Source organism: Electrophorus electricus, chromosome 12, assembly GCF_013358815.1.
Source record: "Electrophorus electricus isolate fEleEle1 chromosome 12, fEleEle1.pri, whole genome shotgun sequence".
Lineage (NCBI taxonomy): Eukaryota > Metazoa > Chordata > Actinopteri > Gymnotiformes > Gymnotidae > Electrophorus > Electrophorus electricus.
Window position 1 is genome coordinate 95,488 of NC_049546.1, and position 14,513 is coordinate 110,000.

At 47.0% G+C, this 14,513-nt stretch overlaps 1 protein-coding gene across 2 annotated transcripts in view; it reads right to left on the minus strand.

The window, feature by feature from the left end:
* Window positions 1-572: 572 nt before the first annotated feature.
* Window positions 573-14,513, minus strand: part of flnca (filamin C, gamma a (actin binding protein 280)) — a 26,246-nt gene continuing 12,305 nt past the window's right edge. For both annotated transcript variants that reach the window (XM_035532379.1, XM_035532378.1), the window contains 27 exons: window positions 13,576-14,173; window positions 13,236-13,409; window positions 12,531-12,693; window positions 12,163-12,323; window positions 11,797-11,964; window positions 11,577-11,700; window positions 11,241-11,397; window positions 10,847-11,036; window positions 10,735-10,758; window positions 10,377-10,621; window positions 10,061-10,160; window positions 9,843-9,983; window positions 9,339-9,467; window positions 8,729-8,902; window positions 8,476-8,637; window positions 7,781-7,984; window positions 7,151-7,303; window positions 6,706-6,828; window positions 6,375-6,617; window positions 5,593-5,856; window positions 5,231-5,368; window positions 4,861-4,976; window positions 2,919-3,051; window positions 2,551-2,727; window positions 2,207-2,425; window positions 1,528-1,740; window positions 573-1,443 (listed from right to left, as the gene is read on the minus strand). In XM_035532379.1, the coding sequence (XP_035388272.1) occupies window positions 1,256-1,443; window positions 1,528-1,740; window positions 2,207-2,425; window positions 2,551-2,727; window positions 2,919-3,051; window positions 4,861-4,976; window positions 5,231-5,368; window positions 5,593-5,856; window positions 6,375-6,617; window positions 6,706-6,828; window positions 7,151-7,303; window positions 7,781-7,984; window positions 8,476-8,637; window positions 8,729-8,902; window positions 9,339-9,467; window positions 9,843-9,983; window positions 10,061-10,160; window positions 10,377-10,621; window positions 10,735-10,758; window positions 10,847-11,036; window positions 11,241-11,397; window positions 11,577-11,700; window positions 11,797-11,964; window positions 12,163-12,323; window positions 12,531-12,693; window positions 13,236-13,409; window positions 13,576-14,173 (4,881 nt within the window). In that variant the 3' untranslated portion in view covers window positions 573-1,255. The remainder of the gene's footprint in view (window positions 1,444-1,527; window positions 1,741-2,206; window positions 2,426-2,550; window positions 2,728-2,918; window positions 3,052-4,860; window positions 4,977-5,230; window positions 5,369-5,592; window positions 5,857-6,374; window positions 6,618-6,705; window positions 6,829-7,150; window positions 7,304-7,780; window positions 7,985-8,475; window positions 8,638-8,728; window positions 8,903-9,338; window positions 9,468-9,842; window positions 9,984-10,060; window positions 10,161-10,376; window positions 10,622-10,734; window positions 10,759-10,846; window positions 11,037-11,240; window positions 11,398-11,576; window positions 11,701-11,796; window positions 11,965-12,162; window positions 12,324-12,530; window positions 12,694-13,235; window positions 13,410-13,575; window positions 14,174-14,513) is intronic.

Below are 14,513 nucleotides of genomic sequence, written 5' to 3' on the forward strand. Positions count from 1 at the left end.
GTAACTGCTCATGTGTTGCACCTGTCCTTGGTTATCTGCCTGGTTACTCCGCGTGTATCAGCTCTGCGTATTTATACTCCTGCTCTGTTATCGTGCGTGTAATGACTTAATTATGGGTTGCGCTGCTCTCGCCGTCGTATCACGTGCGTTTGATTTCGTTTTAATAAACTGCAACAAGAGTCGCGCGTGCTCCCTGCCTACAGCGTTCAACGTGACAATACTGACAATGAGAATTCTCTTTAAAATATAAAATATATTTCTACGTTAAAAAAAGGCTGAATGATTAACCCATTCGTTTTAACCCTGTTCAGTAAAACATCGCGGTCATAAATCCTGTAACACTCCCAGTCTGAAGCAGGCACGAAACCCGCTAGCCGCACCATCCCGAGCTAATCCTGCACCAAGACGCTTCCGGAAGACGACTGAAGCGTGATTGCTGCTTAGTCTACCAAAATAAGATAAAAGCTTATTAGACAGGAATGTTGTGTTGGAATAAGAATTGAAGTAGGCCAGAGGGTTAACTAAACTGCCAGCTAATTACGTCTAGCACAAATCACACAAACAAAATGTGGTACGTTAGCAATATAATCTTTATTAGGTTCGCAAAGGCTTACCAACTGTTTGGTTAATATAACAAAAGAACACTCTTTAAAGCATACAAAACCCCAGAACAGCACACACAATGCAGTTTAATGGGTTACAACAGTCAACTAGAAATCTGCTCTTCCATTGGTATGAACCTTGACCACACAGATGGTCTTGAATATGAATAGACATTTTGTGGACAAAATCTCTTAACGTTCAAACATTTTAAGTTTAAAATGTCCAAAAAATAATGATTGGAAGAATTATTTCAGATGTCTTGGTAAACTGAAAAGAACATTACAGTCTGGGAACACAAATGGGTACAAGTGTCACTAGATAAAAATTTCACCAGACAAGAAGTTAATATAAAATGTTTGGATCAAACACTATAGTTGAAACACTTCCCCAAGTTAAGAAAAAGTCTTTAGGATTTCATAGTGCATTTCAGAGGAGCTGCTGCAAGGGAAGGCATTATGGGACATGGGGCATTATGGGACATGGGGCATTATGGGATTCGGGGCATTATGGGACATGGGGCATTATGGGATTCGGGGCATTATGGGATTCAGGGCATTATGGGATTCGGGGCATTATGGGACATTATGGTACTCGGGGCATTATGGGACATTATGGGACTCAGGGTACTATGGGACATGGGGCACTATGGCACTCAGGGCACTGTCACATTGAAGGGGCTTCCTGGCACAGTTTCATCCCCCCATTTGACAATGACAATGTAATTTCCCTTCTCCTTCACTGTGTAGGTGACATTATAGAGCCGGTTGCCTAAGTGCTTCACATAAACGTCCTCGCATGGTGTCTTGGGTCCGTGCACCCCGACCATTAGCATGTTGATGCCTGTGGAACAGAAGCAAGGACACCGTTCCCACAAGACTGCTGACCGGTGCTCTGCAGCTCAGTGTGAGGTGATGCTTCTCTTACCTGCTTTGCCGCAGTCCACAGTGAAGATGTTCTTCTGTCCTATGAAGGCTCTGGACAGACCAGCACCCTGGCACACCACCTTACTGGCGTCTGACGGCAGCGAGGAGCTGGATGTGGTAGTGTAGGCTCCTGCTACATTTGAGCTTTTGGTGACTGTCTCCACGAGCACAGAGGATGTTTCATGCAGGCTGTGGCCTCCAGACAGACGCACACCTACAACAGGAGACAGACACAGATTATACCCACCCTCTCCGTGAGGTCACAGAATACACTGCCTTACTGCACAGTCCAAAACAAAACAGTCACAGAAGGGAAATTTCGCAGAAGAGAACAGATTTCAGTGACGCACTCTCTCTCTCACACTCTCTCTCATTCTCTTTCTTTCTCAATCCTCAGTCACGCAGACCATGAAATACCACCTGGAGTGTGAATCCTTCTGCAGCTGGTTTCACAAGCTCACCTTTCACGTCCATGTTTCTGATTTCGCCTGCAATTCACTCATTTCTTTTGACGTAGTCTGTGATATTAGTGTTTTTGCACATGGTGCATTCATGTTGTGAGTTGCATAAGGTTTTGTTCTGTTGTTAAGGTAAGCTAGGGTTAGGGTTAGCCCTAGCTCTATTTTTAAGGTAACTTTGGAGGATTGAATGTGTCCTGCTTGTAAGCTTTAGTCGAGTACCTGTGACTTTAGCCTTGAACGGGCTGCCTACGATATGTTGTGGGCCGCCATATTTTATGCAGATGAGATAGTTTCCGGGTGCCATGGGGGTGTAGTTGATTCTGTAGCCCTCCAAGCATTCTGTACAGTCCATTTTCACCTTGGAAGGGCCGTCGATTGTCACAGATAAGGCGCCGGACCCAGCGTTGCAGGTGTTGACCACAAACTCAGCAGGCACACCTACAGCACAACAAATAAGTTAACAAGGACAAGTGCCGACCTGCAAAATTATATAATTCATTAGTTGTTTTCTGACCAGACTTAGCCACCTTAACCACACTGATTTGTGTTAGATTCTGATATACCTGTGCATCCAGCCTGCAGGCCAGAGCCGTAGGCCGATACCAGGCCCGGGTCACCCGCGTGACCCATGTCACCCACACACAAGTTAAACGGGCTGCCAGGGATGTGGCTTCCATTAAACTTCACATCGATGGAGTGCATGCCGTTCTCTCGAGGGATGAACCGAATAGCAGTCCTGTCTGTCCACAGGGGAGCAGAGCTGTACTGAGATCCAAACTCCTCTACTGACAAAACTCTACATAGTTCACGCAATGCTACACTGAAATAAATGTCATTCTCTTTTGAACTTCATTCTGCTTTTTCTGCCATGAGCCATGTTCCTGAGAACATCCCAGCAGTCGTGTTGAAGGAGCAGTAAATCCTGACTCACCAGCATCCACGTCAGTGACGTAGCACTCCTCCACCACACCAGAGGGGCTGTGCACTTTGGCATCAATCACACCATGTGCACCATTTCTCTGTACTGCAAAAGATGCTTCCTGATTCACCCTCAGATCTTTCTCCTAAAAGAGACATATATGAGTGTGTCACTAAACCAGGGGACTATTAGTAAAAAGAATAAAACACTGGGGACTGTATTAGTAAAAAAGTGAAAGACTAATATGTGAGCATTGCATTGGAAGGGGGTCTTTACCAAGGGGAGGAGGGTCTGTATCATGCGGAGGGGGGTCTGTATCATGGGGCGGGGGGTCTGTACTATAGGGAGGGGGTCTGTACCATAGGGAGGGGACTCTGCACAGTGAGGGAGTAGTACAACAGCCTTCAGGACGTATATGGAGCTCAAACTGATGGAGCACTTAATCCCCATAACAATCCCATAACAGGAGTCCTTTTACAAAGGCAAAGCTCAGTCTCGTAGGTCAGCCAGCTTCCCTCTCTACTGGGAGCTCTGAGCTCAAAATCAAACTTACTAAACCAGTACTTACTAAAGAGAATCAGGCTACTAATTCATTCTATGAACCATGCAAGCATACTCACTATACTAGCACACTCACTAATTCACTCTGTGAACCATGTAAACATACTATACTAACACACTCACTCACTCTATGAACCATGTAAACATACTATACTAACACACTCACTAATTCACTCCGTGAACCATGTAAGCATACTCATTATGCTAACACACTCACTAATTCACTCTATGAACCATGTAAACATACTCACTATACTAACACACTAATTCACTCTATGAACCATGTAAACATACTATACTAACATTCACTAATTCACTCTATGAACTACATAAGCATACTATACTAACACACTCACTCACTCTATGAACCATGTAAACATACTATACTAACACACTCACTAATTCACTCTATGATTTGTATTACCTGTTTACTATACTCACCACCTACTTCATAAGAATTAGAAAAGCCTGATAGGTGAAGGGATGGAAATGTTAGAACCGACCTGCTTTGCCAGACTGTTAACTGACTGTGCCAGACTGTGTTAACTGACTGTGCCAGACTGTGTTAACTGACTGTGCCAGACTGTGTTAACTGACTGCGGTTAACTGACTGCATTAACTGACTGTGCTAACTGTGATAACCAGCTGTGCCAGATTATGTTAACTGTGTTAACTGACTGTGCCAGACTGTTTTAACTGACTGCATTAACTGACTGTGCTAACTGTGATAACCAGCTGTGCCAGATTATGTTAACTGTGTTAACTGACTGTGCCAGACTGTTTTAACTGACTGCATTAACTGACTGTGCCAGACTGTTAATTATCCTCCATGTTTTTATCACCATTTTCTATCTACAGGACCACTGGATATATTTGGGAGGCAGACGACTCTTCGCTATGACTCTCCAGCTGCCTGCATGGTGGACTTTACTCATTTATGTGGAGTAAACTGGGTTATATTTCTACAGTATGAACCTCACAGAAATACTGACTCTGGTTAAAGCCATGCATGTCAGCACCAGACCAGCACCAGACCAGCACAAGACCAGCACCAGACCAGCACAAGACCAGCACAAGACCAGGGTTACTGCCATGTTGAGAGTGGCCCACCACCCAAATAAAGTCTGTGGTCAGAAAGAGGCGCATGAGAGGAGATTGAGTGTGTAGATCTACATCTGTAAAACTGGAAGGGCTATTAAAGGAAATATGGCTGATATCAAAACGGGTGATTTAAATCTTTATTGTAATTTACTTTTGCATTCTTGTGAGGCAGTCAGACAGTGGGGGTGATGGTCAAGTGGACAGCTGGGAAATCTGGGAAATCTGGAAATGTTGGGAATGTTGGTTAGTGGCAATGTTAAGAAAACTGGCAGTGTTGATCTACATGACGCACCTGCAGACTGGTTATGGTGAGGCGGCGTGCATCATCGGAGAGCGTGGCAATTGGAACGGTGAATGGGCTGTCAGGAATGTGCTCATTGTTGAACTTGATTGACACTTCATAGTCACCTACAGGGATCAGAGGAAATGCTGAAGATTCTGGATCTGCTTATCCAGCCCATAATGTGCTGACCTCTTTAAACTTTCAGTTTGATCAAAATCAAACACTTTGAAACTTCTTAACTGTTGTCAACAAATGCTGCTTTTTACAAATTGCTGCTGAACATTCTACCAATATCTGCACCAGCAGAGTTCAGTGTTCTTTAAAGAACCACGACTGAGCATGACTGAGCGTGACTAAGCGCAGCTCGTGTATAATGTACCTGGCTCTTGCACTGTGTAAGAGACCCCACATGATCCATCCTTTCTGTCCTCAAAGGAGATTTCTGCCTTGCTGGGCCCCTCAACAGCGATGGACAAGCCACCTGCTCCAGCTTCTCTGGTCCAGATATTGAATTCCGCTGGAGGAGGAGTGAAGAAAAGGAAAATTATAATGAGAGTGAAGCATTGTTAAGGTCAGGGTTAAGGTTAGGGTCAAGGTCAGAGTCAGGATATGGAATAGGGTTAAGATTAGTGTCATTAATAGAAAACTATTAATAATGGGGAATGGTAGTGAGGCAGAACTATGTGTGTAGAATTCAAATCCTGTCAGAGATGTGAAGCAGGAGCTGTGTGGGGGACATACTGGGCAGTCCAGCGATGCCTCTCTGGAGTCCAGTCCCTCCAGCACGGACCTTATGTGCCCCGCCTTCTCCCAGTGGACCCACAGTGAACTGGAAGGGGCTTCCAGGGACATGCTGTCCCCTGTACTTCACACTCACTGTGTGCGAGCCCATTTCAGCAGGTATGAAGCGCACACTGTAAGTGCTGTCACCACCTTCCACAATCTCCGCATCCACCACTCTGCCCCCCGGGCTGGTCACCTGGGCCGACATACCCTGCACGTCTCCTGAACACAAAGCAGAGACAAGCACTTCACTTCACTTCTGAAATGTTTTGTGCTAAATTATGAAGTAAAGATGTTTTTGCTAAATCAAGGAATTTTATTAGTAGTGCTACTGCAGGAGTAATAAAACATACCCAACCAACACTAAAGTAAAACCCAGACAAGCCGCACGCGCTCTTGGGCTGCGTCCCTTCTGCTGTCTGCTGACTGATGCAAGTCTCATCATAGCTTCCAGAGCAGGACTTTAAATAGCTATGGTTCATACTGGCCCTGATGCAGGGTGTCAGGCAATCACGGCTCACCATGAGCTCACTATGTCTCACTATGTCTCACTCTGGGAGTGACCTATTCTACACGACAGCACTTCACTACCCATGGGGCTGTGCTGCATGAAGTCCTAGTGGAACAGCATTGCACTCAGTGTGACCTCACTGAAATACACCATGGATGGTGTCCTGAGCTGTGATTGGTTACAGAGACATAGTTAGACTATGTTCTCTGAGCTGTCATTGGTTACTAACCCTCTTGTTTTGCCGTGAGCATTCCAAAGCAACCCAGGCCCTCTCGGCCCAGAAATGAGCTGAAAACGTCTCTGAAGGGGTCCCGGCCCATCTGCGTGCTCTCCTCCACGTGAACCTCACGCTTGGTCTCCCCACCGCGCGTCTTGCTGATCTCAGTGCGCTCCGTACGAGTGTACGTGTGGCTGCTGCGTGTGAACGTACGTGTGAGACGCTCTTGAGCTGACACCATCTGGAACCAGTTTCCTGAAGACAAGAGCAGTTCGGCCTTCAGAATGACATTCTGATGGACCTGCTGTGATAACACAGGTGTGTTCCACTGGTTTGTTCTCACCTGGTATTTTGAGGTTGAGGTCGCAGGTGCTGCCCACGGAGGCGATGGAAGGCGCCTGCCTCTTCCTCGTGATGCTCTCCCTCATCCTCCCCTCTCCACTCACCTTCACAGTGAATGGACTTCCTGCATGGGAGAGGAAACTGTGAGGAGAAGCTACCCTGTAGTTTCTAAATACCCTCAAATACCCAAATATGACCAAATACCCCTAAACATCCAAATACACCCAAACACCCCATCAAACATGACCAAATACCCCAAAACATGACCAAACACACCCAAATTCTCCCAAATACCCCCAAACACATCCAAAGTTGCCTAAACACACCAAACACACTCAGAAACACTCCAAACATGCACAAATATGTCCAAACACACCCAAATGTCCATACAGGACCATATAGGGCCAAATGTGTACAATATGGTTGTGCAGGTCTAAGATGATTACCTGGGATGTGCTTGTCTGCAAACTTGATGTTGATGATATAATTTCCTGGTTCGGTCGGACAGTATGTCACCCTGCACGTTCCATCCTCCACGTCCTCACACTTTATATCCACTTTACTAGGACCCTCAATGGACAGGCCTAACCCACCATAGCCTTACACACAACAACAGCCTGGCTGGTCACCACACTGTTCAGCTCAGACTCAGCAAAGGCTGACACTTGAAACATGAACACACTGCAGATATGAACATACTGTAGATATGAATATATTGAAATAACTTTCATTCTAAAAGGCAGGACAGGGTACCAAGGAACAATAAACAAAGTTGTCCTTATGTGACCATAAGCACAACATTTCTGTTTTATTCTTCTGTTTTTTATTTTCACTTTGTTCCTTCTCAGATGCTCTGACATTTAAAATGCTAGATGGGGTTTCTGTCTCCCTCACTCTGACCCTCAGCCTGACCCTAACCCTCACCCTCACCCTCACTCTGACCCTCACCCTCACCCTGACCCTCACCCTCACTCTGACCCTGGCCCTGACCCTCACTCTGACCGTGACCCTCACCCTGACCCTCACCCTCACTCTGACCCTGACCCCTTAACTGTGTATTCGCTCTACACACTCACCTGCATTTCTCGTGTCCACAAAGAACTCGGCCACTTCAAAGGTGTGAGCCTCGACCAGGCCCTTCCCGAACGCCCGCACTCTACTTGCGTTCCCGATCTCAGATGGGCCCACCATGATCTTAAAGGGGCTGTTGTTCACATGTTTGCCGCTCTTGCGCACACTAACCTCATGCTCCCCCACCTCTTTAGGGGTAAAAGATATTCCTGTAACCAAGCAACGACAGACAAGTTAGACTGAGAGGAGCACAGAGACTTAAGGGTTCACTGGCAAACAACTGACAAGTTGCATTAGTAGTCTAGGGTGTTTCACTATAAGAACATTGGAGGGCCCAGTGTGAGGTTATCTGGGTGACATAATCTGTGTGGGATTGGGCTGTGTGACATCATCTGTGTGGGGTTTGGCTGTGTGACATAATCTGTGTGAGGTTTGGCTGTGTGACATCATATGTGTGGGATTTGGCTGTGACATCATCTGTGTGGGGTTATCTGTGTGACATAATCTGTGTGGGGTTTGGCTGTGTGACATCATCTGTGTGGGGTTATCTCTGTGACATAATCTGTGTGGGGTTTGGTGTGTGACATTCTATGTGGAGTTATCTGTGTGAGGTTAGCTGTGTGATAATGTGTGTGTGGTTAGCTGTGGGAGATAATCTGGTGGGGTTAGCTGTGTGAGGTTAGCTGTGTGCAGTACTGACCAATATGGCGGTTGGGAAGTGTTTTCAGGAGGCATGGCTGATCTGCTCCTGATGGCGCTCTAACGCTGGCGGACAGGTAGCTCAGGTCTGTTTCACTGATCTTCAGGGAGACGTCGGCCGCAGTTCCCACGTTCAGCTGAGATGTCCGCAAAGAATCATCACCTGAACACATGACAGACAGGCGTAAAACTCAACACAAACTCCAGACACATCACACATTCCCACCTCACTTGGACCCTGACCCTTGACCCACCTGTAATTTTAGCTGTGAAGGGGCTGCCAGGAATGTTCTTGTTATCAAATTTGACGATGATGTTGTAATCTCCCGGTGCAGTGGGCAGGTACGACACTGCGCATGTGCCGTCCTTGTTGTCTTTGCAGCTTATCTCAGCCTTGGATGGTCCCTCTACAGCAAGCGACAGACCACCTGCACAACACACCATAGACGCAGCACAGACGCAGCACACAACAGACGCAGCACAGACGCAGCACAGACACACCACAGACGCAGCACACAACAGACGCAGCACAGACGCAGCACACCACAGACGCAGCACAGACGCAGCACAGACGCAGCACAGCACAGACGCAGAATAGACACACCACAGACGCAGCACAGATGCAGCACAGACACACCACAGACGCAGCACACACCAGACGCAGCAAAGGGGCAACACGCCACAGGGGCAACACACCACAGACGCAGCACACCACAGACGCACCACATATGTAGCACATCACAGGTGCAGCACAGACGCAGCACACCACAGACGCAACACACCACAGATGGTGGCGTTAGCACCTTGCATCCATTTTCAAGTCTAAGACAGATAAAAATTAGTTGCATTATCTGTATCAGCTACCTTCTGAGGTATTCTTGGTAACCACAGTGAAGGTGGCAGGCTTGTTGACCGTGCCATGACACAGGCCAGGCCCGTAGGCTGTCACCATCCCACTATCTATAGCGTCTGCATAGAACTGCAGTGGACTTCCTGTGGAAAGAGGAAGCAGTCAGACTCATGTTTCTCTCCACAGTCAGTGACTCAAGAGCTCACTCACAGATGTTTCACATTTTAAGCCGTTTTGCTAACTATTTTGTTTTTGGTATTACTGATAATTTGTTCGGTTGAATTGTAACATATGAAACATTCTCCCTTTGTCCTAGGTTAGGGTTAGGGTTAACTCTAATGCTTTGATTGTTTGACATTGTGAATGAGGCTGTTTATCAAGAACAGAACAGTGCAAAAGCAGAACAACTGAATGGCAGACAACAACATAAAACAGAGAACAGTGGTGCGTAATAGAGGGTTTATAAATCTTATTGGATTAGCTCTACTCTGGCTGCCTGAAGGAGTGGGGCGTCCCACCTGGAATGTGGTTGCCATCATACTTGATGTCCATCTCATGCAGGCCTCTTTCTGTGGGAGCGTATTTCACGGTTACCGTCCCATCCTTGTTGTCTTTGATCAGAGGCCGTGCGGTCCTCCCTGATGGCATGCGAACTTCACCTGCACACACAGAACTTGATCAGGAGATCAGTGGGCCCAGGTCAGGAGTGGCTCCTGAACAGCAGTAAGAGTCTCACCACTCAGCGCCCCCTGCTGGACAGAGAAGGGAATCAGCAGGTTGAGAGGGCGGAACGCAGGCTGCTTCGCATCTCTTTGGATAACAGGTTCCTCCGTAGCCTAAGAAGAACACATCAAATCTGATTAGCAAAGCAACTACAGGGCCCTAAAGGGTATCATTCTTAATAACACAACAACTACAGGGCCCTGAAATGGGAGAATAATGCTAATGAAATCTGTGTTTCCTACACAGTTTATCTGATACAGATGTAAAAACCAGGAAACCGTAACCATGGCAACAATAAGTGCAGCTGAGTCTGATCTCATGTTGCTTACCTGAATGTGGAAGGGGCTGTTTGGGATGTGTTGTCCTCCAAAGCGGATGGTAATGATGTATTTTCCAGGCTCCGGGGCTGTGTAGTAAATGTCAAAGGTTCCATCTACATTCTCTCGCACATCCACATCCAGCTCGGTGCCGTCTGGAGTGAGCACCTTACATGTCACCTTTCCTTTCCCTGCGGCCTTGGCATCCACACTGACTAGTGTCTCCTCTGATGTCTGAATGGTGGGCCCAAGACTGCCTACTCATAAATATAAACAACAACAATGCACACTCACAAACAAACAGCTCTCATGGACAGTACTGACATGCATTTAGACTCCAGCTGGTAGAAAAGGAGACATTTTATCTTACCGACACAATGTCCTCCAATAGACACTGAAAACAAAGAGCAGAGACACAAGAGGACAGTGAGAGGAGGCAGAATCCTTCTGTTCTAGAGCCTCTGGTGGACATCCATGGGTACCTGAGAGAAGACACTTGCTGGCGTCTCCTGTGGGCGTGGCAAGGATGGAGTAGGGAGAGTAGGGGATCTGGTCCCCCCCATATTTAATGGTGATGGTGTAGCGCCCTGTCACATCAGGTACGTAGGATACAGTGTAGGTGCCATCTTTGTTGTCATGGATACTGGCTTTCTTTGGCTTCCCCTCAGGATCCTGCAGCCATGACAACAATCACATCAGCAGAGCAAAAAAGGACATGGTATATTAAATGGACACTGCAGTCACTGTGTCTTAAATGGACACTGCACTCACTGTGTCTTAAATGCACACTGCACTCACTGTGCCTTAAAAGGACACTGTGTCTTAAATACACATTGCACTCACTGTGTCTGTTGAGATGGACAAAGAAGAGCTCACCAGGATTTGGACAGTGAGGAGACCCTCCCCTGCATCTCGGGCATCAATGGTGAACTCTACTGGCAGACTGGCCGACACTCCGGCTGGGTCCAGCCCTGGACCACTGGCCCGGACCTTACTAGCATCGTGTGCTGGGCCAGAATGGACCTTAAACGGACTGTAGGAGACACATGCATGGGTTCATTTAAGGTCATATTGGTTAGTAATATCTAACTGCTGATAGTGTCAGCACACTGCACAAATTCATACACTCCCAATACAACTCTGAATCACAGTCATCTTTAGTCACCATGTCATTTACATATACACAGTACAACAAAGGGCCCATAAACTGACCTGCGGGGAACATCTTTGTCTGCATATTTGACAGACACAGTGTATGGCCCCTCCTGACCAGGTGTGTAGTTCACAGTGTGTGTTCCATCACCATTATTGATAATGGCAACTGGTTCTGTAGCACCTTTGAGACAGAACAGCACAGACACGACACACTTATCAGTGTCAACTGCAAAATGGTGGGGAGGGTTAATAGGACATATGAGTCAGAAGGTCTTACCTGCTGGTCCATGTAGCTGCACCTGCAAGGCTGCAGCTCCAGCCTTGCTGCAGTCAACGGTGAAGGTCTGTGGGGTGTGGGCCCTGACGCCACTCCCCAGACCCGGACCAGAACACTTCACTTTACTGACATCCACCACGTCCCGCACAGGAACCCGAAATGGACTTCCTGCACAGCACAACCACAGCCCTGTTATCTTCACTCTCTCACTATCTTTCGCACCCCCTTTCACTCTTCCTCTCCCTCTCCCTCTCTGTCTCATTCTCTCACGCCTCACTCTCCCCCTCACTCTCTTTTGCTTTCTCTTTTAATACGTGATAATATAATTATCATAATCATTAATTATTTAAACACGTGTTTGATTACCTGGGATAGCCTGGCCCCCATAGGTGATGTTGACGTCATAGCTTCCTGGGAGAAAGGGAACATACTCCACACTGCAGCTGCCATCCTTATTGTCCTTGCAGGACATTTTAGCCTCGGACGCCCCCTCGATGGTTAAGCCCAAACCCCCAGTCCCTGCACCCCTGCAGGGAGAGTCAAAGCGCTCAGACCCCAGACCTGCTCCTTACCGGAATTAAAAACTACCAACTCTTCTGCTGTTTACATTCAGATGTAAAGCTGCTGGGTGAGGAGGGGCAGATAGTGTGGGTGGGTGGGGCAGATAGTGTGGGTGGGTGGGGTAGGTAGTGTGGGTGAGGAGGGGCCGATAGTGTGGGTGGGCGGGACAGTACCTTGTCTCTACTGTGAAGCAGTTGGGCTTGTTAACAAGACCTCCTTCCAGGCCTGGACCGTAGGCCCGCACGCGCGTGGGGTCACAGCCCTCTACCACAGACACACGGAAGGGACTTTTGGGAACGCCAACATCATCATAGAACACCTCAATCAGATGCATACCTGTATCACACACATACACACACACACACACATCAGAATAAAGTAATCAGTGATATATTGACACTTTAAGTCTGAATAAGTTGATTTTGTAATAAGTAGTACGATTGCTGTGGGAGTGTTCAGCCTTGGTCTGAGTTATATTGGGACTTCATGTTAAGTCTTATTTTTAGCAGTGATCTGGGGTGATGCATCTCACACATACTTGTGTGTTTACAAAGCTCTTCTATTTATGTCTGCATGTCTTCACTACCCTCTCTCTCAGTTTTCAGTCCCATAAACCTGCTGTTTCACACTGTATTTATAACCACTGTCTGCTATACAAACACCTGTTCATCTGCTCCTGGTCCAGGACCTGACGCTCACACCAATGTTGCTTGGACAGAAAAAGTTCCCCTTACGATATGCAGGATAGACACCCTGCATATCGTAAGGCCACACAGCTGATGACGTGGGTAAATTGGGAGTTCTAAGTAGGCTTTAACTTTAACCTGACATGTCAACGAAACCTCCAAAAGTGCGTGAGCCATTTACTCTTTTCTTACCATCTTCAAATGCAGTGTACTCCACCCGATAAGCTCCATCGCCCTTATCTGTGACATAGGCCTCAGTGCTGGCGCCCGAGGGGTTGCGTATGCACACTTTGACGTGATTTCCTCCAGTCTTATTCTGGGCTCGTGCATCCACAATAAAATGTGTGGTTACCTCCTTCAGAACACCTGCAGTTAAACCAACATTCACTGAACACACGCGTACAGATGTTTATTCAACTAAACTGATTCTAATGTATCTAAAATATCATTTTAATAACTTTTACAATTTTGTTTAAGATGCATTTAATTTTGTTACTGTTGTTTAAAGCTGTTTGATCAGCGTGACTCTCACCTGTAGGTTCCACTCCTGGTCCGTATACTTTAACTCCGCTAGTGTCTACAGCAGGTTCCACCTGCATACGGATGGGGCATTTTGGCACCATCTGTCCACCGTACCTGATGCTGATGGTGTGGGGGCCGTGGGAAGGAGGTGTGTACGTGACAGCAAAGGTTCCATCTTTCTTATTAAAGATGCATACTTCTGCTTTAACGCCAGAGTCTGATACGATCTCCACAGTGAGCTCAGCATCTCCTGCCTCGCTGCAGTCCACCGTGAAGGAGGCTACCTCACCAGCCTTCGCTCTCTCCAGCCCCGGGCCACTGAGCTTCACGCGCCCCGCATCCAGTGCTGGCTTCACCGCTGCTCTGAAAGGGGATCCCGGGATGTGGGCATCTCCGTACAAGATGTTGATGTTGTAGTCACCAGCCTCGGTTGGCAGGTAGAACACAGAGCATGTCCCATCACCGTTGTCCTGACATTCGATTTTAGCTTCGCATGGACCTTCCACTGTCAGCCCCAGGCCACCTGCTCCTGCATTCTTGGTGTCAATCGTGAATGGAGCCGATTTACCCACAATGCCACCCTTCAGACCAGGGCCATACGCACGCACCTGATGAGCAGTTCACACATTCAGTTTCATTCAGTTTTATGACAGATTCTATATCAATACACACAGAGACTCTGTCTATATCAGTAATGTACACACACACACACACACACACACACACACTGTCTATATCAGTAATCTACACACACAGACACACTGTCTATATCAGTAATGTACACACACAGACTGTCTATATCAGTAATGTACACACACAGACTCTGTCTATATCAGTAATCTACACACACACACACACACTCTGTCTATATCAGTAATCTACACACACACACACACACACACTGTCTATATCAGTAATCTACATACACACTCTGTCTATATCAGTAAT